This window comes from Ovis canadensis, chromosome 10 (genome assembly GCF_042477335.2).
Source record: "Ovis canadensis isolate MfBH-ARS-UI-01 breed Bighorn chromosome 10, ARS-UI_OviCan_v2, whole genome shotgun sequence".
Classification (NCBI taxonomy): Eukaryota; Metazoa; Chordata; class Mammalia; order Artiodactyla; family Bovidae; genus Ovis; species Ovis canadensis.
Window position 1 is genome coordinate 86,205,873 of NC_091254.1, and position 24,451 is coordinate 86,230,323.

Below are 24,451 nucleotides of genomic sequence, written 5' to 3' on the forward strand. Positions count from 1 at the left end.
AGATGGTAAAGAATCTGCCTGCGGTGCATTGCAACCCTGGTTCGATCCCTGGGCCAGGAAGATCCTCTGGAGTAGGAAATCACACCCTACTCCAGTATTCATGCCTGAGAAATTCCATGGACAGAGGAATCTGGTGGGCTACAGGCAATGGGGTCACAAAGTCAGACACAACTGAATGACTAACACACCATCCTATGTGAATATATAACATAAGTCCATCTTTCTTTCTTTATCTTACCATAGTTCCTCAATTCAGAAAGTAAACAACTAAGGGATTCACATTTCTTAGCAAGTGATCAACATAATAAATACCAAATTTCAATGAGTGGGTTCTAACAAAGATAATACACTCTACCTTTGTAGAAAGCTTGTATGAGGGTTTCCTATGAGAATATATAATATTTTAGGTGAGAATTTCCTTTAAAAAGTATATAACACTACATGTATTCTAAGCACTCCTGTGAAAACACAGAGAGCTGTGTTAATATTGGCGTGGCAAGCCAGATATTAATCACATAGTTGAGAACACAATAACATTGGGATCTCAAGGGAAGAAAGAGAAGGAATTCTAATTTCTAGACACTGGATTTCTCCCTGCTTAACTTCTTTCTTAAGTAGTGAAGCCCAAGAGATGAGTGTGGTGAAGGGAAGTTTGCATACCTGCAAAGGAATAACACTTTTATGTGGGACACTTTCTGCCAAAGGATTTCATTCAGGATCAATAAAAGCCATGGTTTATTCAGAAAGAATTGAAACAATCCAAACAACAGGGTGGGAATCCGTTTCTAATCCCCTTGCCCATTCATATAATGATGTAGGCTTTAGCTAAAGCAACCTGTTAGAATAGACAGCAGTACATATTTCCAGTGGCTGGTTTTCTCAATATGAAATCCTTGTTTAACTACCAAAATCCAGTACAGAGCAAATTAAGAGTCTTCATGCGCCCACTTTCTTCTAGTAGATTTTTAAAATACTCATTCTAATTAATTCACAGAGTAAACGCAACTCAGACTCTTCATCTGTTAAGACATTACTGAATTACTCCTGGGAGCTCTAGTTGTTCACACAGGCTCCTAGTAAACACCTCAGACTCTCGTATAACAGACCAGATGATTTACCTGAGTGAACTGTTAAGTACCAGCCAGAATCAGGTATTTCAACTACCCTTCCTTTTCCATACGCCATGGCATATAGGGTACTCTGTCTATTTGCCCTAGGGAAAAGGGAAAACAAAGAAAAAATATTACACTCTAGATAGAATTTAGGGAAACAACAGAAAAATTAACCTCTATTTAGGAGACGTGTTTTATGGTGGAAAATGGTTCCCAGCTCACTAGGCCCTGTGTCTGTCTACCTTATAAAAAATCCATTTGAATCACAACTTTCAGCTCTCAAGAATGTGAGGAAGCTGCTGAGGGTCAAATATGGGGATAGTCTCACTCCACCAGCCAGAAATTTACTTCTTTTTCAGAGAAACTATGTGAGAATCAGAAGAGGCTGAACAAGCCCCAACTATCCCCTCTATGGGAAAATGAGGCTTTATATAGACTTCACAGCCCTTTGGGTCAGACCAGGAATCACTCACCAGTACGCAAGCCACCAATCCTGCAGGATGTAGGAAACCTGGAGCAGGAAATGACAGTCACTCAGACACTGACATCACTGAGCCTCACACCCTGCTCACTAGGTTGGGAGATGGAAAGGCTCCAGAATGTGGAGACGGTCCTTCCAGGTCAGGTCTGCACCTAGTCCACACCCCAGATGACCACAGGTCAGGGGAGGGTATGATATATTTTAATATCTTTACAAGACATTCTTTTTCTTCTTAGAAGCTCTCTGTTATGTACAAACAACACCTCACCTCAATAAGTAAGCCTCACTTATTTTCCTCACAGATTTCATTGAGTGCAAACCAAAATGGACTGCAAAGCATAATAAAAACAGCATAAAAGTCAGGACTTTTCAAAGAAAAAAGAACTGATAGAAACTGTGATGATGCTAAAGCCTTTGACTGTGTGGATAACAATCAGTTCACTTCAGTCGCTCAGTCGTGTCCGACTCTTTGCGACCCCATGAATCGCAGCACGCCAAGCCTCCCTGTCCATCACCAACTCCCGGAGTTCACTCAGACTAATGTCCATCGAGTCAGTGATGCCATCCAGCCATCTCATCCTCAGTCATCCCCCTCTTCTCCTGACCCCAATCCCTCCCAGCATCAGAGTCATTTCCAATGAGTCAACTCTTCACATGAGGTGGCCAAAGTACTGGAGTTTCAGCTTTAGCATCAGTCCTTCAAAGAAATCCAGGGTTGATCTCCTTCACAATGGACTGGTTGGATCTCCTTGCAGTCCAAAGGACTCAAGAGTCTTCTCCAATACCACAGTTCAAAAGCATCAATTCTTTGGTGCTCAGCCTTCTTCACAGTCCAACTCTCACATCCATACATGACTACTGGAAGAACCACAGCCTTGACTAGACGGACCTTAGTCAGCAAAGTAACGTCTCTGCTTTTGAATATGCTATCTAGGTTGGTCATAACTTTTCTTCCAAGGAGTAAGCGTCTTTTAATTTCATGGCTGCAGTCACCATCTGCAGTGATTTGGGAGCCCAAAAAAATAAAGTCTGACACTGTTTCCACTGTTTCCCCATCTATTTCCCATGGAGTGATGGGACCGGATGCCATGATCTTCATTTTCTGAATGTTGAGCTTTAAGCCAACTTTTTCACTCTCCTCTTTTACTTTCATCAAGAGGCTTTTTAGTTCCTCTTCACTTTCTGTCATAAGGGTGGTGTCATCTGCATATCTGAGGTTATTGATACTTCTCCCAGCAATCTTGATTCCAGCTTGTGCTTCTTCCAGTCCAGCGTTCCTCATGATTTACTCTGCATATAAGTTAAATAAGCAGGGTGGATCACAATAAACTGTGGAAAATTCTGAAAGAGATGGGAATATCAGACCACCTAACCTGCCTCCTGAGAAATCTGTATGCAGGTCAGGAAGCAACAGTTAGAACTGGACATGGAACAACAGGCTGGTTCCAAATAGGAAAAGGAGTACATCAAGGCTGTATATTGTCATCCTGCTTATTTAACTTCTATGCAGAGTACATCATGAGAAATGCTGGACTGGAAGAAACACAAGCTGGAATCAAGATTGCCAGGAGAAATATCAATAACCTCAGATATGCAGATGACACCACACTTATGGCAGAAAGTGAAGAGGAACTAAAAAGCTTCTTGATGAAAGTGAAAGAGGAGAGTGAAAAAGTTGGCTTAAAGCTCAACATTCAAAAAACGAAGATCATGGCATCCGGTCCCATCACTCCATGGCAAATAGATGGGGAAACAGTGGAAACAGTGTCAGACTTTATTTTGGGGGGCTCCCAAATCACTGCAGATGGTGACTGCAGCCATGAAATTAAAAGACGCTTACTCCTTGGAAGAAAAGTTATGACCAACCTAAATAGCATATTCAAAAGCAGAGACATTACTTTGCCGACTAAGGTCCGTCTACTCAAGGCTATGGTTTTTCCTGTGGTCATGTATGGATGTGAGAGTTGGACTGTGAAGAAGGCTGAGCACCAAAGAATTGATGCTTTTGAACTGTGGTGTTGGAGAAGACTCTTGAGAGTCCCTTGGACTGCAAGGAGATCCAACCAGTCCATTCTGAAGGAGATCAGCCCTGGGATTTCCTTGGAAGGAATGATGTTAAAGCTGAAACTCCAATACTTTGGCCACCTCATGCAAAGAGTTGACTCATTGCAAAAGACTCTGATGCTGGGAGGGGTTGGGGGCAGGAGAAGGGGACAACAGAGGATAAGATGGCTGGATGGTATCACTGACTCAATGGACGTGAGTCTGAGTGAACTCCGGGAGTTGGTGATGGACAGGGAGGCCTGGCATGCTGCGATTCATGGGGTCGCAAAGAGTCGGACACGACTGAGCGACTGAACTGATCTGAACTGTGATGATCAAGTTTCTGTGTCAGCTTGGCCAGGCCAGTCTCTAGTGGTTCAACCAAACCCTCGTCTAGATGTTGCTATGAAGGTATTCAGTGGATGTGATTCACATCATCCTTAGAACTGAAGTAGAGGAGATCACCCTCAATACTGTGGTGGCCTCGTCCAGTCAGTAAAGGCCTGAAGAGCAAAACCTGAGGCTTCTTGGAGGAGAAAGAAATTTTGCCTCAAGACTGCAGGGTCAACTCCTGCCTGAGGTTCCATCTTGTAGGACTGCCTTTCTGATTTCACATTCACCAGCTAGACTGCACAAGCTCATGAGCCAGTTCTCTGAAACAAATCTCTTACTATATATATTAAAAATGTTAATATTAATAAATTAAATAAATACAGTATAGACAATATGTAAATACCAAGAAGAGGGCACAAACCAAAATAAATGTTCTTATTTACCTGAGCTGCGATGTTCACTAAAATAAGGAAAATGATGATAAACCAGTGATCACCAGCTGTGAAGTAATTCTCATAGCTCTTAAAACCAACTCTTCCAACCGAACGGCCCTCCAGTGGAAATGTAACCTGGATGGTCTCAGTCTGGGAGGGAGAACAGCAGTGAAAACAAAATTTTAAGTAAGGACCCCCCAAATTTCAAAAGTTTAAAATGCCCTTCACTGCAAAGCTGTGAGGAAACAGACACATCTCATATGCTTGTAGGAGTGTGGGATGGTCCATTTCCCACAGAAAAGGGTGTGCAAATGTCTATCCAGACCACATATGCATTTACCCTTGGACTCAGCCATCCTATTTTCAGAAATCTATTAGAAAAAGAACATCATTTGCACGAAATTATTCACTTGTTGGGTGGCTTTGCTTAAAGTCAATCATGACTCTCAGCACAAGCACAGCTACCTGATTCGAGTACAAATGCAGAAGCTTCTTCCAAAATAATACACAAAGTGATATGGCACTAACATATCCCTCTAAATGACTTGTATCACTTCCAAAGATAGAAACATTAAACATACTTGGTGCTCAAAATCCTAGACAAATACAGGAAAATAAGTTTACACAGGAAGTTGAAATAATGTGAGTCTGGACAGCACAGGACAGCACATGACCCAGATCTATTTAATTCCTGAATTTCAGGGAGTGACTCCTGAGTGTAGAACATGAGGGACTAATCTGAATATTTATCAGAATCATTCAGGTTCCTAGGTCTGGATATTGTGGGCTTGGATACCAAGGAGCACCCGTGTATATTTTTAAGAGAGAGCTAGTGCTTTTCTCCATTTCTTTTTGTAGGACCTAGAATGCATTATAGAGTCACATGAGCCAAAGATGTACTCAACTCTATGCTGACCACTGGACATTCAAGGTGAATAAGATGTGGCTCTAGGTTCTCAAATGGTAATAAAAAAGGAAGACAAGAACTAACTCTAAAGTGTCTGGCCTACAACAAACTATCTAACAAAGGGGCAAAATATTACCATCAATCACCTGCAGTGCCAGAACATTCCAACATATAGGAAAAGTAGCCAATTTAATGTGGTCACAGAAAGACTTAGTCTAAGCGGGTCTTCACATTAAACCTCTAGATGCATAAGGGAAGTTGGGAGCCACCAGAGTGAGTAGGATGTAACTATGGTAAACTGATGAGTTCTCATATCAGTGTGAGCCACAAACAGCTGGAAATTCATAGCAGTGCACCCACTACTGAGCTCCATACGATTCTTCATCCTATACCCAAAGGAGAACACCAAGCAGGCTTGCTCCCTTCATGCTTTTCTAATTCTATCAATTCCATGGAATGAGGCTTGGAATCTTAGGATCTACTTTGGGATAAACAAAGATGTCATGAGAGAAGCAAACTGAAGGTCCACGAGGCCACCAAGAGCAGACAGACAAGGGCATGTTGCAGGATGAGAAACTCACATCTTGGTCCTCTAGAGCCGCATCTTTCAAAGAGGGTCTGGAAGACGGTTGAGACTGAACCAAAGACTCGGAGATCATAGTGAGTGTTCCTGGACCTGGAGATGGTTCAGCCTCCTCTGTCTCCTTCCATAAAATAATATCTTCAAAATCTATCCCAAATTTTGAAAACTCAGCAAAAGTCCCCTGTTCCATAACTTTGCCCTAAAATAAAGAATTTGAGAGTAATTCATTTACATTTGATAATATTAATCCAATCTACATACTAATTAAGAAATGTTAACTAGTTTTAAATTATTATTTTCCTAAGAAAATTATCTCTAGGTTTGGAATTCTGGTGAAAAAATCTAGTTCAGTTCAGTTCAGTCACTCAGTCACATCTGACTTTCTGCAACCTCAGAGACTACAACACCCCAGGCCTCCCTGTCCATCACCAACTCCCGGAGCTTGCTCAAACTCATGTCTATCAAGTCAGTGATGCCATCCAACCATCTCAACCTCTGTCATCCCCTTCTGCCTTCAATCTTTCCCAGCATCAAGGTCTTTTCAAACGAGTCAGCTCTTCGCATCAAGTGGCCAAAGTATTGGGGTTTCAGCTTCAGCATCAGTCCTTCCAATGAATATTCAGGACTGATTTCCTTCAGGATTGACTGGTTTGATCTCATTGCAGTCCAAGGGACTGCAAGTCCAAGGGACTCAAGGCTCTTCTCCAACACCACAGTTCAAAAGCATCAATTCTTCGGCGCTCAGCTTTCCTTATGGTTCAATTCTCATATCCATACATGACTACTAGAAAAATCATAGCTTTGACTTGTTGGACCTTTGTTGGCAAAGTAATGTCTCTGCTTTTTAATATGCTGTCTAGCTTGGTCACAGCTTTTCTTCCAAAGAGCAAAATGAGCATGGTGTTCACTGTCAAACCCTATGCTAGGTGCTGGGAGATATGAAAGAAATGTATGTTCATGTTTTAAAAATGGAGGCCATTGACATAACTACCATGGGAACTCAGGGATGCTAAAACTACAGATGTGGGTAGAAGTATCAGTACAGTATTTTTGGACAACATGGAAATTGAGAGAAGCATCATGTTAAAATGCAAGCAAACAGTTAATTGGGGAAGATATTCCAGGAAAGAAACTTAAGGCTGACCCAGACGTGGCAACAAGCACATCTCCAGAGGTAATGGTCTCTCATCAAATCTTCACAGACCATTGTTATAGCATCATGTGCTATAGGCATGTAGGAACCAGCCCTAGACAGAGAACCCATGAGCTTTATCTTCATGGTCTTTACCACTTCCCCACAAATGCAGGAAGTTCCCAACTGAAAATTCAATATTCTACCTGCCAAAGTATTTAAACAAAGAGGCCATGAGACTGAGGTGGCTCTAAATCCTTGACCTCCCATGCCAGCAAACCAACACCTAAGAACAAATGCACTCAGATCTAACAAAAAAAAAAAATTTTTTTAATAAAAACTGCAGAACAACCAGTCACAAGCAGTCAACCAGGTATCCTCTACTCAGGCAACTGTTGAAGCTACAGTCAGTCTAATCATTTTCTTTGAACACATGTGACACATCATTGCAGTTTCCCTCCTTTTGTTGTTGTTCCATTGCTCAGTCATGTCCAACTCTTTGCGACCCCATGGACTGCAGCACACCAGGCTTCCCTGTTCCTCACTATCTCCGAGTTTGCTCAAACTCATGTCCATTGAGTCAGTGATGCCATCCAACCATCTCATCCTCATCCCTCTCTTACAAAGTCCTATAAAATAATGTGCAGATATCTTCACTATATTCTGACCCCAAAAAATAAGGCTCAGCTCATTCACTCAGTGTCAAACAAAATACAGGGAAAAATCACAGGATGCAAAACTAAACAGAGGACAGCATCTCTGGTTAAGGCAGGTCAGATGGAAGAAGGCACCCCAGGACCCTAGCTGGGACCTCTTTCACCCTATCTCCTGAGGTGGTCCATTGTGAGAAACTCAACGAAGCATTTGGGTACTTGTCTATACTACAGAATTAGAAAATTATTCAGTGTATACTGTGCCTTGTTCCACTTGGGAGGCAAAATTCAAGGACTTTATTTAATGAAATTACCATTTTCTACATAGTACCTACAAGACACACAAGGAAACAAGTAGCGGTACAAGGATAGCAACTTCACTGAGCAGCCAAGCACAAACAACTCTGAGGGGTTGAGAGGGCAGCCGTTCCCTTTCTGCTGTTAGAGAGGAACCAGACAAACGGTAAGGATAGACCCCAACTCATCCAGGGGTGCTCACACTTGGACAAATAGTTGTTCTGATAGCACTAAAATTGGGGGTAGTATCCTCAAAAGAAGCAATAAGGGACCCTAAAAGATCTAGGGACAAACTAAATAGGTTACTCTGTCTCCCACTGATCCTGTGCTAATAATACTGTCATCGTTGGGGTTTTACACATTAGTATCACCCTCTTCCAACATCAAATTAACTGCTATCAAATCTGAGAAACCTGAACTCCCCACTCCTGAAAGAGGACATGAGACAGTTTACATTAGATATTTCTTCTAGAGAAGCAGAGGTTCTGCATTTAATAATTTTTCTTAGGACAGAAGTTCATTTGATAAATGAGGGATCTGACCAACCTTGACAGCATATTAAAAAGCAGAGACATGACTTTGCAATGAAGGTCTATATAGTCAAAGCTATGTTTTTTTCCAGTAGTCATGTATGGTTGTGAGAGTTGGACCATAAAGAAAGCTGAGCACCAAAAAATTGATACTTTTGAACTGTAGTGTTGGAGAAGACTCTTGAGAGTCCCTTGGACTGCAAGAAGATCCAACCAGTCCATCCTAAAGATCAGTCCTGGGTGTTCATTGGAAGGACTGATGTTGAATCTGAAACTCCAGTACTTTGGCCACCTTATACAAAGAACTGACTTCTTGGAAAAGACACTGATGCTGGGAAAGATTGAAGGCAGGATGAGAATGGGACAACAGAGGATGAGATGGCTGGATGGCATCACCGACTCAATGGACATGACTTTGAGTAGACTCTGGGAGTTGGCAATGGGCAGGGAGGCCTGAATGTGTCCCTGGGTCAGCCTCCCATTCCCCTGTCCTTTGTCACTAATGGCAGCTTCAAGATGGGAGAAATAGAAGATTAAAAACAGAGGGGAAAAAACCTTACTAAATTATGACTAACCAAGCCTGTGGATGAAATCTGCAAGGCAGCAGAGCAGTGGCTACAGAAAGCACGCTGTGTACCACATGGGGACCAGGAGAACCAACACTCTGTGTTTGGCAATGAGAGGGGAAATGGTTCACATGGTTCACACAGGTGACTGTGGGCAAAGGGAGGAGGAAATCAACATTCCTGATGCTCACCAGATCTCAGTCAGTCCTCCTGCTCTCTCCACCCACTTCCCAAACTAATGAGCTCTACATCTACCCCAGAAGAGAGTGGCCAGGAATATACAGTCTTTCCCAAATGCTCTGCAAATCTTGGTCAAAACTGTCAGGTCTCTGGCTGAGCTCATACATCAACATAATCCAAATCAAACAACGTGACCCAGGGACACATTCAGTTTTCCTACATGGCCTCTGTACATGGCTCACTACATCCTGAGTTCACACTACTTGTGCATATGTGCTAAGTCACCTCAGTTGTGTCCGACTCTTTGCAGTCCTATGGACTGTAGCCCACCAGGCTCCTCTGTCCATGAGATTTACCAGGCAAGAATACTGGAGTGGGTTGCCATGTCCTCTTCCAGGGGATCTTCCCAGCCTAGGATCGGACCCAAGTCTCTTAAGTCTCCTGCACTGGCAGTCAGGATCTTTACCACACTAGCTCCACCTGATCTCACTGCCCAATCCTCCATAGCTATCCACAGTCCAGATTTTGCCAGGGGAGGGTGGGTGTCATAGAGTAGGACAGCTAACTACACTGATCTCTACAGGGTGTTACAGGTTCATCACCCTACCCCCAGGGGACAGAAGAGAAATCTACAAAGGAACAGATGCACCATCTTTAAAGAAAAAGGCCCTTTATGTTTTGTTATCAGGAGTCTCATTTGTGAGGTCTGCTGAGCTTTCTTTCCCAGTCCTGTCTTCTTACTGGCTCCCTTTTAATATTGTAAATAGTAAGGAAAATGTTTTCACTCTGTAACTCAACACTAATTGAGAATCCTCTCTTGTTGATTGTGGGCCTTCGGAAATGTTTAATGCTTGATGGGTGGTTTGCAAGACAGGGACTTTTTTTTTAACACCTTTATTGAGGCATATTATCATAAAGTTCACCCATTTCAAGTGTACAACTTGTAACTTGTAATAACTTTCCTGAGTGGCACAGACATACAATTCTGTTTTAGAACCTTTCCATTCCTTCAATAAGATCCTTCTTGTCTATTTACATGGTACCCATGGTACTTGGAGAAGGCAATGGCAGCCCACTCCAGTACCCTTGCCTGGAGAATCCCATGGATGGAGGAGCCTGGTGGGCTGCTGTCTATGGGGTCGCACAGAGTCAGACACAACTGAAGCGACTTAGCAGCAGCAGGGAGGCCTGGTGTGCTGCAGTCCATGGGGTCGCAGAGTCAGAAACAACTGAGCAACTGAACTGACTGACCAAGGGCCTGTGGAACAGACAAGGGTTAATGACGGAGGTGCTGAGGCCCGGAGACAAAGAAGCCAAGGTCTGAAACATCAAACAACCAGTAAGCCTGAAATATTCTCACTAATCTCCACCTCATCCCCAGTCATGCTAGGAGCTGGGGTTGATTGGTAGCCCCCCAAAAAGTAAGTTCAAGCCCTAAACATGATGCCTGTGAACATGATCTTATTTGCATTCAGTGTCTTTGTAGATGTAATGAAGTTAAGATGAGGTCACACTGGAATAGGGTGACCTTAAATCCTATATGACTGATATACTTATGAGAAGAGACTCAGACACGGGGACAATGGCCATGTGACATCAGAGGCAGAGACCACAGTGCTGCAGCTGGAACCCAAGGAACACAAGGAAGGTCGTGACTACCACCAGCTGGAAGGAAGGATTCTCCCCTGGGGCCTTCAGGGAGATCATGGCCCTGCCAGCACCTGGCTCTGGGATCTATAATCTCCAGAATAGGGAGACGATAAACTTCTGTTGTTTTAAGTCACCCAGTTTGCAGCGCTTTGTTACAGCAGCTCTGGAAACTGATACCCTATCCTGAGCCCATACTTCTGCCTCCTCAGCTTTGCTAAGACTTCTAACTGCTTCTCCTGTCACCCCTCCAGTGACCATCAGAGGAATCTCTTAACTCCAACATCAGACCACATCACTCCTCTGCTCTGGCCCATCCAAGGCTTCCATCCCACTTCCGGGCTCACTGCCCACTGCCTGGAGAACAGCTCCCTCCTCGTCCCCCTGCTCACTCTCCTCAGACACACTGGTCTTCCTGCTGTTCCTCCAACCTGCCAGGTCAGCTCCTTCCTTAGGACCCCCTGCCTCAGACCCCCTCCCTCAGGGGACTGTGTGGCCCCCACCTTCATATCATTCAGTCCCCAAGAGGCACCAGCTCCTCAAGGAGCCAGCCAGGATGTCACCCTCTTTGTCACATCCATCCCCATAAGAACAGGAGTCCCATGAAGGTAGGGCCTTGTCCTCCTGCTGCACAGGCTCCCACACGTATCGGGCTCATAGAGACCTGGGCAGGGAGACCTGCAGAGTGGGCGTCTCTGACCCAGGTGCTTGGCTACCCAACCTCGCTTCTAATGCTAATGGAAGACGCTCCTTAGGCAAATTGTGCTTGACAATCATGTGGATACAAACAGGTCTCAGTAGCTCTAATTTCAAATTAAAAACTTTGACTTAAGTTGTATAAGGGGGAAACACAAGATATAAATAAAATAGCACCATTATCCTTAACAAATTTCAATAGAACAGTAATATTTCGGTAGTCCTGTGGTAGCACTCCTATATGCTTTAGTGTTAATGTGGCTTCAAGTTTAATAGTGACACTTTACAGGTCTTTGGATTGATCCTCAAAGACATGAATAGCATCAGCTCTGAGAAAAAGAGGGAGTTAAATTGAGAGAGAAGAGGACATTTACCATGAATCCAAGGAGAGTGACCTGCTGGAAGGTCTGGCCTTCAACACACCTGAGTTCTAGCAATTTCACAGGCTTCTAGAAACTACTTACATCTCTCAGTATCAGAATCTGACTTGCATCTTTTAGGTACTGCAGCTGATGAGTCACTAAGATTGTGATCTTCTCCTTCAAGGCCTGACGAATACACCTACAAATGTAAAAGGTATAGAGCGCAAACGCACATTAGTGGGGGTGCTCCAAACTGAAAACACATATTCTGAAAACATAATGAGACAAAAACAACACAGCAAAGGTCTATAGTTTAAATTAAAAAATGAATAATACAAATTAAATACAAATATATCAATGATTCTGAGCAGGTCCTCAAATTTATCAGCAGCAAATGTGAACCCAGCTCCGCTAAAAAAAATTCTAAAAAACAGTCCAGTGAAGGAGGCACTTGCTAAATTTTTTCTAAAAACTCAGCTTTTCAATAATTTGCATTTCATAATGAAAAATAATTGAGCAATACTGAGATTCCAAAACTTGGCTGAACTTAATATTTTATCACTATGTGGGAATGGGAAAAGAAGCATCTATGTTATATTAAAATGTGTGCATTTTCCTTAGACAATTTTCTAGGAAATTATTTATGACTTATGATGTACACATTAACAACAAAAAATTAATAGAATCTTGGTAACCTTTGCTAGAGTGCCTTTTCTAGACACTTCTTCCCAAATAATATTAAACAGAAAATGAATGCCAGTGTGGCTTCCATCAGTCTCTTACAACAGTTCCAGTCCCATCCAGGAAACCAGTCTTCTTTCATAAGGACTGAACACCTTCCAAATATGAAAATAAAGAACAGAATTCAGATGGCCCAAATCACAATGGGAATCATCCAATGACCAAAAGATACACCAGTTCTCTTAGCCAAGACCCTTGTGTGATCAGGCCACCCAAAATGGCTCTTCTCTTGCTCTCTATACATCCCTGCTCAACCAGTGTCTGCTTCACCTACGCCTACTTACATGACTGACCTTCCTATATGCTTGTCCCGGGGCCCAGCTAATGACTGCTCTAGCTTTAGATAACAACTCTGCACAATGCTTGTCAAAGGGGCAAGAGGAACATGACCCTCTGCTGGTTTTCATGGTGACCAATGGCCCAACCTGACATCAACTTCCCCTATAACAGGTAATCTCCCCCCTCTCCTGCCCCCTTGCCCCGGGAGCAAAGACTACCAGCATGTCCTGTTCCAACATGGGCCTCAAATGATAGGATGCCCTTCCAGGATTTCCTTTGGACATGTAAGTCGGCCCTAATCATTAAACCATATGTGTGTCTGTCACTGATTCTGGGCTCTTTCTTAAGTCTAACCTGGGCAAGTAATAGGCCTGGCAGGTCTGGAAGGCCAACAACCTCTCTCAGTATCCAACCTTAAGTGTGTTTTTACAGTAACTTTTCCAACTGCTTCACATTTTTAATGCAGACCCCTAGAAACTCAGCCCCAGTCTCATCCCACAAGGTCCACAACCCCTCCAGGGAAACAAGTAGCTGGATTTGGGGCCCTAGGTGACCATAGTCAGGGCTGCAAGCAGGTACTCTGGGTGCCCAAGTTCCTCACAGAGCAAATCTTAGGAACCTGAGCCAGAGCTCAGCCTGTGAGTGAGTCAGATGGAGAGTATGAAGGCAGCAGACTGCAGCTCAGTCCCTTTCATGAGCCTGATGTCGGATGAGTGACGAAACCTGTTTCTTCATCTCAAAACAAGGCCAAGGACAACTCACCCATGGTTCTGAGCAATCAAACCACCAATCCACTCAGTAAATGTCAGCGCCCTTCTCCACTCCTCCCTAACCATGAGCAGTCATGTGCTTTGGACTCATGACAGAAAAGTCCTAAGGGGACACTCTGGACACTGGGCCTGTGATTAGAAGCAAGACACCAGGATGTAAATACACACACCATTGCTTCATTAAGTCCAAAAGAATTCATTTTTCCCTTTGACATGTCTTAGTTCAGCATTTGTATCTAAGATTCCTGAGTGAGTAAACCTCTTCAGACTTAGTACTAAAGCTTTTAATGGAACTGTTTCTCCTTAATTCATTACTTGCCAATAGTCCCTGAAGGCAGATGTTAATCAAATCTGATGGGATTCTATGTCCAAGACAGAGCATCACAAATGTGGTAAAATGTTTGCTTCCTAACATTCCATCAGAGATGAAGTAATATAAAGAATTACAACAAAGTGGCCAATTAATGACTTTGAAATTTTCGTAAATAATTGCCAACATCCGCTGGATCATGGAAAAACCAAGAGAGTTCTAGAAAAATATCTCTTTCTGCTTTACTGACTATGACAAAGCCTTTGACTATGTGGATCACAATCAACTGTGGAAAATTCTGAAAGAAATGGGAATACCAGACCACCTAACCTGCCTCTTGAGAAACCTATAGGCAGGTCAGGAAGCAACAGTTAGAACTGGACATGGACCAACAGACTGGTTCCAAATAGGAAAAGGAGTACGTCAAGGCTGTATATTGTCACCCTACTGATTTAACTTATATGCAGATTACATCATGAGAAATGCTGGGCTGGAGGAAGCACAAGCTGGAATCAAGATTGTCAGGAGAAGTATCAATAACCTCAGATATGCAGATGACACCACACTTATGGCAGAGTGAAGAGGAACTAAAAAGTCTCTTCATGAAAGTGAAAGAGGAAGGTGAAAAAGTTGGCTTAAAGCTCAGCATTCAGAAAACAAAGATCATGGCATCTGGTCCCATCACTTCATGGGAATTACATGGGAAAACAGTGGAAACAGTGGCAGACTTTATTTTGGGGGCTCCAAAATCACTGCAGATGGTGACTGCAGCCATGAAATTAAAAGACGCTTACTCCTTGGAAGAAAAGTTATGACCAACCTAGATAGCATATTCAAAAGCAGAGACATTACTTTGCCGACTAAGGTCCGTCTAGTCAAGGCTCTGGTTTTTCCTGTGGTCATGTATGGATGTGAGAGTTGGACTGTGAAGAAAGCTGAGCACCGAAGAATTGATACTTTTGAACTGTAGTGTTGGGGAAGACTCTTGAGAGTCCCTTGGACTGCAAGGAGAAGCAACCAGTCCATTCTAAAGGAGATCAACCCTGGGTATTCTTTGGAAAGAATGATGCTGAAGCTGAAACTCCAGTACTTTGGCCACCTCATGCGAAGAGTTGACTCATGGGAAGAGACTCTGATGCTGGGAGGGATTGGGGGCAGGAGGAGAAGGGGACGACAGAGGATGAGATGGCTGGATGGCATCACAGACTAGATGGACGTGAGTTTGAGTGAACTCTGGGAGTTGGTGATGGACAGGGAGGCCTGGCGTGCTGCAATTCATAGGGTCACAAAGAGTCAGACACGACTGAGCAACTAAACTGAAACTGAACTGAATGCTTTTTATCCATCTCCAAAAAGATAGACTATTTTTCAAGTTCAGAGTAAATATTTCCAAGTTATGTCATAAAATGATTGATTCAGAAAAAAGTTAACGTTAATTCTATATAAGGGCTGTGTTAATTCTATTTATTGGGTTGGCCACAAAGTTCCTTTGGGTTTTTCCATAACATCTTACAGAAAAACCCAGCTGAACTTTTTGTCCAATCCAGCATCATTCTATATAGGGGCTGTATTAAGAGGAGACACATTCCATGGTAGAGGGGATACAAATAATTCAGAATCTGCACCTTCATCCATTCAATCTGCAGAGGTTTACTAAGGTGCCACTCCCTAGACTTACATCGCAGGTCAAGAAAGCAGACATTACTTTGCACCATGTAAAAGGGGGATACACTGAACGAGTATAGGAAATGTACTATCAGGCCATGATGTGTGCTCTGAAGAAAAAGCAAGGGGGCTGCTGTCTTAGATGGGGAGACACAGGAGCCCTGAGATTCTCTGGGGAAACATCCCTGGAAGAAGACACAGCAGGTGCAGGGGTCTGGGGCAGAACACGCTAGGCTGAGGCGCCTTCCTGCAATCACAGCTTCTTGGGGGTGGAGAGACTCATTATGATCAAGTGCACCCACTGAGGGCTGTGGGAAAACAGAGGGCATGGGCACCCCCTGGAGGACCGGGAAGGAATGGCAGGTCACGTCTTCCATCTTCCTGCTGTGTCCTGGCACACTGCTCCCTGGCTCTGGGACAGAGGGGCCAGTATGTATAGACAGACAGGGTGAGAAAGGATCCCCACAAGGCCAGCACAGTGGAATACTGAGTAGGTGTGGGGACAAGCTGGAAAGGCTGATGGGGGCAGACAACAAAGAAGCCTGTTCTCTGAAGACCTGGAGTTTCTTCCTGAATTGGGGAGATGGGAGGGGAGGGCAAGGCGAGGTCTATGAAGGGCCGGAACAGGAGGGTGAGCTGTGTAGAGAGCAGCATGGGAGTCTGATCAGGACAGACCTGAAAAGCTGATGACGCAGGAGGCAGGGGTCTGATGATGTGGGGTTGAACCAGGAGAGGATCCATGGCTGGACACAAGTGAGACTGCATCAGTTCATCTACGGACTCTCACCTTCTATAGGTAATAGAACCCACTTAATCATCACAAAATACAGTTATAAAAATCACAAACATTAGTAACCTGGTATATACTCATGACTAAAGGAAGCTGATAATGGCAAGGAGAAGTGTGATTCATTCACTTTTAATAGAAAATATTGACCACGACTAAGCTTCAACACGACCACCATCTCTCATAGCATATTGTTCCGTCCAATTGCCTAACTCACTGAGAACATTCTCAGTCACTGTTGAGTAATTTCCTAAATTGCCTTTGTGATCCCTGCCCTAAGTTTCCCTAGAGAATGTGGTTCTAATTAGCAAAAAACTCGAACAAGCTTGCTTCTATCAAGTGTACATCCAAGGTCACTAAACTGAAAGGTTGGAGAGGACTTTATAAACATGTTATAAACACCTCACCTTTATAAACACCTGAGAGAGGTTTTGTGTTCAGCACACTGATACATGGCAATCAGTAAGCTTTCCCTTCCCCTTCCTGTGACACAGACACAAGAGCCAGCAGAAACTGCTCTTGCAGTGATGGGGAACTTTTGCAGATAGCAGACATTTGCAAGCTCAGGGTGGAGCGCTGGGAACAGGGAGGCTGAGCCACTCATGATGCCAGGAGAGTGGGGGATGGAAATTCATGTCTCAGTACTAGTATCCCATCACTGAACTCATGACAAGCCACAAGGCACTTCCTGAGGGAAAAGTCATCAGTGAAAGTGTTGGTCACTCAGTCGTGTCTGACTCTGCAGCCCCATGGCCTGTAGCCTGCCAGAACCTTCTGTCCATGAGGATTCTCCAGGCAAGAATAGTGCCATGCCCTGCTCCAGGGTATCTTCTCAACCAAGGGATTGAATCCAGGTCTCCTGCATTGCAGGCAGATTCTTTACCATCTGAGCCACTAGGTGCTTTAAATAAGAGAAAATTTATCAAATCACAATCAAAAGAGGGTGGGAAAAGTGGGGCGGTCAGATCGGAGAATGGGAGGCCATGCCACATGTCAGCTGCCCTGCTCTCTTTTGTTCTGAAAGATTCAATGCTAATGTGTAATTTTTGTGTGTGGTAAAATATACATAACATGAAACTTACCGTTTTAACTATTTTTTATGCATACAGCTCAATGGCATTAAGTACATTCACATCATTGTGTAACCATCACCACCATCCATCTCCAGAGCTCTTTCATCGCTCCAACACTAAGCACCTTTCACATACAGCCTTCAGTGGTACCTGCCTCATGACCCCTGCTTAATGGATGTGGAATCCCAGCTCCTCATATCCAGAGCTCAGAGCTCCTCACATATCTCTCTCACTCACTCCACTGATCTGCTTAAGTCTCTTTACTTTGCTGTTAAGGATTTGCTATGAATGAATTCTGTTCCCCAAAAAATTCGTATGATGGCACATTGACCACCAGAACCTTAGAATCTGGTGACAGAACCTTTAAAGAGCTAACTGTTACCCTTAATTAGAGTGGGCCTAATCCAATCTGACTGGTGTCCTTAGAAGAGGAGACTAAGACATAAGGACAGAAACACGGAGGTGTGCATGGACAGAGGGAGGACCATGTCCGAGGACACAGCAAGGAAGCTGTCATCAGAAGATAAGGAGAAAGTCTAAGGAGAAACCAAACTGCCCACACCTTGATCATGAGAGTCCAGCCTTTAGAACTGTGAGAAAATGAATTTCTATTATTTTTGCACTGCTCCCCCAGCACTGCCATCTCTAACAACCTGCTGTGACTGAATGTTTGTGTCCTCAAAATACATACATTGAAACCTAATCCCCACTGTGAAGGTACTGGAGATGGGGCCACTGGGAGGTGAGGTCATGAGGGTGGAGTCTGCCTGAATGGGACTAGTGCCATTATAAAAGGGACCCACACAGCTCCCTCACCCCTTCCACCTCATGAGGACACAAGAATTGGGTCCTCACCAAACACCAACTCTGCCAACACCCTCACCTTGGACTTTCCCAGGCTCTGGTCTCTGTGAGAGCAGCCTGGACAGACACAGCCCCAGCAAACTAACACAGGACCTGACAGCAAGAATTCCCAAACAGCTTCTCTCTGCTGTACAGCCTGCCTCCTCCAGGCGAGGACGTGCCTTCTGTTCTCACAGCCTCGCTTCCTGTGCTTCTACTCTTCCTCCAGCAAAGAGAACTGGGTCATCTTCTCAACCTCCACATACATACCCAGCCTGCACGCCCCCAGGGCACTTCCCGCCCAGCCCGGGGCACAGGGAGCTGTCCAGCATCCACTTCCATTCAGCACTTACTATCCTGTATAGAAACCTCTGAACCCTGACTCAGCTGACCTTTCCCCAGGCAACTGTCTTAACAAACTCCACATTGAGACAGATTCCTCAGAGGCAGAAATGAGAGCTGAGCATCCTAAGTCTCCCTTATGCTGCCCAGTGTGGTCCTTCCCCTCTCTTTGCTCTCCGTCCTCCTTGTAAACTAAGAGGTTTCCTGCAGTAGCATCTGTAAGGGCATTGATCTCAGTGCACGCAGCAGGGCTTTAATAAGTGCAGCTGGAAGGCTCATTGGCCTTAACAAGGTGGACAACAGCAAGGTAAGCAACCATGGGGTAGGTGTGGACCCTGTTTTTGCAAAAGCAAGCTCATGAGGCTTTCAAAAAGGCCAGTCTAGACTCCATCAGAGGCTTCAGTCAGCATGTATTAGGACAAGTTATTCACAGAAAAGCACAAGAGTTGTTCCACTTCAGTCATTCTGTAGCCAGGCAAGAGCAATTTGTATTCCAGAAACACAAAAACGGAAGTCAAGATTTCCACCAGATTCTAGATCTCTAGTTCCACTTTCAAGCTAACCCTATATCATGGGTCTAAGTATTAATTCAAGTAAGCATCCATGAAGCAATGCTAAACAATTAATTTCATGCTTAGATGTGGAATAAAGTAGTCTTAATTCTAGGCCTTATTAAGAATTTCCAAACCTACAGAATAATAAGCATAAACCAAGAGGGCCTTTCCACAGAACTCCTGTGTCAGTACCGAAAATTTTGCTTCTAATGTGCCTTAAACACATGATGGAGGAAAAGGACAGACAGTAAGTACTAGATTACTGGGTCCAACTCTACGATTTAAAAACCATTCATCATCTTTCTTATTTCAAGGGTATGGATCCATCACAGTGTCTGGTTATCAACTGCAGGTCATGGGGAAATCTCCCATCTATTCCTCACTCCCTGAAGTACAGACCCCACTGTCCTTCACACCCTGGAAGCACCTTCTGTATTTTCCTGTCCTGACCTCATTGTGATGCAAAATTTCTCTACAATGGATCTTCTGTGGAGGGAAGGGAGGGAAGGGAGGGAAGGGAGGGAAGAGAGAGACACCAGGGCAGAGTGAGCTGAGTCTCCTGAGGCACAAAGGCTTTCCTGAGCTCTCTTCCCCAATCTCTACGGGGTTCCTGGAAAGCAGAGATTACAGAAAATAGAAGCAAACTCACTGTTCGAACAAGTGTCTGCTGACTCCTACGTCCACTGCGCTGAGCGGATCGTCCAGGAGGTAGATGTCTGCATCCTGATACACAGCTCTAGAAAACATAGAGAGACGTCAGGAGAGGACACTTCACACTCCCTGGGTCTCATCTCTGAGTCATGATGGCGTCCAGCAACTCCAGGTTCATTCCAGGAGCCCAGGGAAAGAGGCAAGACACTGCTTCACACAGGCCCACCCAGTGAGCAGGGTCTGCGTGCTCACATCCAATAGGAGCCGCGGAGGAGGAGGGGCAGGATGGCAACTGAAACCCCATTTACCTGGCGAGGCTGACCCGGGCTTTCTGTCCTTCACTCAGTGGGGTTCCCCGGTCTCCTATCTTAGTTAGATCATTTTCCTTCAAAAGCTGTAAATCCTACATGGAGATAGAAAAGGACAGGGAAAAAAAGATCTAAAATAAGTTCATCCTAAGTTTTTAGCATCAGTTCTCCCCACAGTGTTTGATCAACAATGATGAGTATATTTCATAGTGGCTAAACCATAACAGTGAACAATTTAAAAAATCCTCAGGGTTCTTTTTTGTTTTCATTGTGTAGTTTTTCCCAACATTTATGCATCTGACCATTTTAACAGATATTTATTGTGGATCAATATACACCAGGCATTGTTCTGGTCACAATGAATTCAGCCATGAGGAAACAAGCCCCTAGAGTTTCTCTCCGCAGTAAGAGATGGTCAATAAGGAAAATTAACTTTAGTGTAAGTACTGAGGATGAGAAGGAAAAGGAAGCCAGCTCAGGGGGATGGAGTGTGAAGGAGGGAAGTGAATCCACACTGGGGTGTGAGGGCTCTGCTCAGAGAGGGGTTGAGCGGATCCGGGGGAGGGGCTCAGGCAGACCTGGAGAGGCTGCTCCACACAGAGGGATGGGTGAGTACAGGGGCCACGGGGAGATGCCCAAGGGGTTCAGGACAAGCAAGGAGGCAGGAGAGCAGAGCTGAGTAAGAATGAGGGGAGTGAGGGCAGAGACAGAGCAGGAGGAGCCTGGGTCACTCCAGTAACAGGGGGAGAGGGAGAAGGGAGGATTGACTTGGTCTGAGATTTCTACAGACTCACTCCTGTACTTTTCAGAAAACAAGCAGTAAGGGGGAATGAGTGAGGGTAGATACAAGTAAGGAGGCTACTGGAATAATCTAAGTGAGAGATGACGGTAGCCAGGACCACAGTGGGAGCAGCAGGGATGGAGAGATGGAGCACACACTCCAGACACATTCTGAAAGCAAAATCTGTAAGACCTACTGATGGGATGGATGTGGGTTATAAGAAGAGCACCATGGTGTTTGGAGCATGAGGAAGAACAGGGTCACCATTTACTGAGTTGTTACTGATGAAAGTCAAAGTGAAAGTCGCTTAGTCATGTCTGACTCTTTGTGCCTCCATGGAATTCTCCAGGCCAGAATACTGGAGTGCGTAGCCTTTCCCTTATCCAGGTGATCTTCCCAACCCAGGGATCAAACCCAGGTCTCCCACACTGCAAGCGGATTCTTTACCAACTGAGCTATCAGGGAAGCTCTGCTACTGATGACTGATGCCTGTTTTCTCATTAATCCAACAGGGGGACCCCATTCACAGTGTAAATGTGACCATAAGGACAAGAAAGAGAGTATCTCCATCATAACCCTCCCTGACAGCCACAAAGACACACAGACATACACAGGTTCCCTGCTCACTCAAAGCTTAACAAGGGAGGATCAAATGAAAAGCAGCAATTGCTCTGTCATGAAAATTCATTATTTCATCTTATTTCTTCATCAAGCTCAGAGGTTAATACCATCTCTCCCTCCTGGTTTTCATATCATTTTAAGATAGGCTCCAGCCATACATACACACACACTGTTTTCTGGGCCTCCATTTCACTGTTGACAGTCCTTGCAAACTGTTGTTAGGTTTTATCTTTTAATTTTATTAATGTATCTTTCTGGTTTCCTTCCCCAAATAGCATCACATTATAGCACAGCAATCACAACATGCTCTAGAAAAAGCACTGAAGTTCACTCTTTCACTTAGCACAGTCCGAGCATAAGAAACAGGCTCTCTTCAACGCTGGTGGTAGGACTTCGAGTGTGTTGTTGACTTTGCAAATTACTAATGGACAAGACCCAGATGGGAAGAACATTTTAAAGGATTTGAGGTAAAATCCAAGTCAGGCTAATTTCCCAGCCAGGATTTTCTGATTAGGTTAAAGGGAAAAGCCTGGCTTGAGCATATATTACAATTCTTCCCACTGACAGGAAAGTGTTCTTGTTCATGTTATTTTCCTCTAAGTTAAATTTAAACAATTTTCACTGAACAGCAGATACACAAACTAGAGGCAATCTGGGAAATGAAGAAGCTGGTTTGATACCATCTACCAGAAACATACCAAGGGCCCTTCAGCAATGGTGGAGACTTAACAGTAGAAACGCAATGGAGCAGTCGTTGAAACAGTTGATGAGCGCCCTGGCAGAAGAGGGTTGGATTCCGGAGTCAAACAGTGGAAGGCCACACCTTCCTTTACCGCTTGTCTTCCATTTGGAATTGCCCCTCCTCTGACGGCCTGTCAATATCCTGCCCATCCTTCCAGGCTCAGCCCAAACACACTCTCCATGAAACCATCCTGAAGTCACTCTCTTTCTGCTGGGTTCCTAAGGCTTTGCATACATTTCTTCTGAAGGACCTGTCCTATTATGATCAATAATTTGTATACATGCACATAGCTTCTCTCAGCTCCTGGTAGGTAAAGTCTGTGCACCAAGCACTGTGTTGCACCCTAACACTGATTATCTTTAATCTTTGCAACAAGCTACCTAGTAAGTACTGACCCCATTTCCCAGATGAGGAAACTGGGACTAAATGAGGTCACGTCACTGTTTTGAGGGTCAGTTCAGTTCAGCTGCTCAGTCGTGTTCGAATCTTTGCAACCGCATTGACTGCAGCAAGCCAGGCCTCCCTGTCCATTGCCCACTCCCAGAGTTTACTCAAACTTATGTCCATTGAGTCGGTGATGCCATCAAACACTGTCATCATCCTCTGTCATCCTCTTTTCCTCCTGTCTTCAATATTTCCCAACATCACAGTCTTTTCTAATGAGTCAGTTCTTCATATCAGGTGGCCAAAGTATTGGAGTTTCAGCTTCAGCATCAGTCCATCCAATGAACATTCCGGACTGATTTCCTTTAGGATGGACTTGTTGGGTCTCCTTGCAGTCCAAGGGACTCTCAAGAGTCTTCTCCAACACCACAGTTCAAAAGCATCATTTCTTCAGGGCTCACCTTTCTTTATAATCCAACTCTCACAGCCATACATGACTATTGGAAAAACCATAGCTTTCACTAGATGGACCTTTGTTGGCAAGTAATGTCTCTGCTTTTTAATATGCTGTCTAGGTTGGTCACAACTTTCCTTCCAAGGAGTAACTGTCTTTAAATTTCATGGCTGCAATAACCAACTGTAGTGATTTTGGAGCCCCCAAAAATAAAGTCTGTCACTGTTTCTACTGTTTCCCAATCTATTTGCCATGAAGTGAGGGGACCAGATGCCATGATCTTTGTTTTCTGAATGTTGAGTCTTAAGCCAGCTATTTCACTCTCCTCTTTCACTTTCATAACAGGCTCTTTAGTTCTTCACTTTCTGCCATAAGGGTGGTGTCATCTGCGTATCTGTTTTTTATATCTCTCCCAGCAATCTTGATTCTAGCTTGTGCTTCATCCACCCCAGCATTTCTCATGATGTGGTCTGCATATAAGTTAAATAAACATGGTCATAATATACAGCCTTGATGTACTCCTTTCCTGATTTGGAACTAGTCTGTTGTTCCATGTCCAGTTCTATATGTTGCTTCCTGACTTGCATAGAGATTTCTCAAGAGGCAGGTCAGGTGGTCTGGTATTTCCACCTCTTGAAGAATTTTCCAGAGATTGTTGAGGTCCACACAGTCAAAGGTTTTGGCATAGTCAATAAAACAGAAATAGATGCTTTTCTAGAACTCTCTTGCTTTTTTGATGATCCAGTAGATGTTGGCAATTTGATCTCTGGTTCCTCTGCCTTTTCTAAAACCAGCTTGAGCATCTGAAAGTTCACAATTCACATACTGTTGAAGCCTGACTTGGAGAATTTTGAGCATTACTTTGCTAGCATGTGAGATGAGTGCAATTGTGCAGTAGTTTGAGCATTTTTTGGCATTGCCTTTCTTTAGGATTAGAATGAAAACTGACCATTTCTAGTCCTGTGGCCACTGCTGAGTTTTCCAAATTTGTTGGCATATTGACTGAACCACTTTCACAGCATCATCTCTTAGGATTTGAAACAGCTCAACTGGAATTCCATCACCTCCACTAGCTTTGTTCATAATAATACTTCCTAAGGCCCACTTGACTTTGCAATAATCCATTGTGATTATCTGGGTGGTGAAGATCTTTTTTGTATAGTTCTTCTGTGTATTCTTGCCACCTCGTA

At 44.1% G+C, this 24,451-nt stretch overlaps 1 protein-coding gene across 11 annotated transcripts in view; it reads right to left on the reverse strand.

Annotated features, from left to right (window-relative positions):
* The window catches only part of LOC138446669 (ATP-binding cassette sub-family C member 4-like), a 217,477-nt gene that overhangs the window by 129,588 nt on the left and 63,438 nt on the right, over window positions 1-24,451 (reverse strand). For all 11 annotated transcript variants that reach the window (XR_011259504.1, XR_011259500.1, XR_011259501.1 and 8 more), the window contains exons 12-18: window positions 20,280-20,374; window positions 19,970-20,056; window positions 12,059-12,155; window positions 5,892-6,092; window positions 4,413-4,553; window positions 1,586-1,623; window positions 1,119-1,213 (exon numbers count right to left, since the gene is read on the reverse strand). Coding sequence is in view for 4 of the 11 variants with exons in the window: in XM_069601897.1 (XP_069457998.1) it covers window positions 1,119-1,213; window positions 1,586-1,623; window positions 4,413-4,553; window positions 5,892-6,092; window positions 12,059-12,155; window positions 19,970-20,056; window positions 20,280-20,374 (754 nt within the window). In the remaining 7 variants the exon portion in view is untranslated. The remainder of the gene's footprint in view (window positions 1-1,118; window positions 1,214-1,585; window positions 1,624-4,412; window positions 4,554-5,891; window positions 6,093-12,058; window positions 12,156-19,969; window positions 20,057-20,279; window positions 20,375-24,451) is intronic.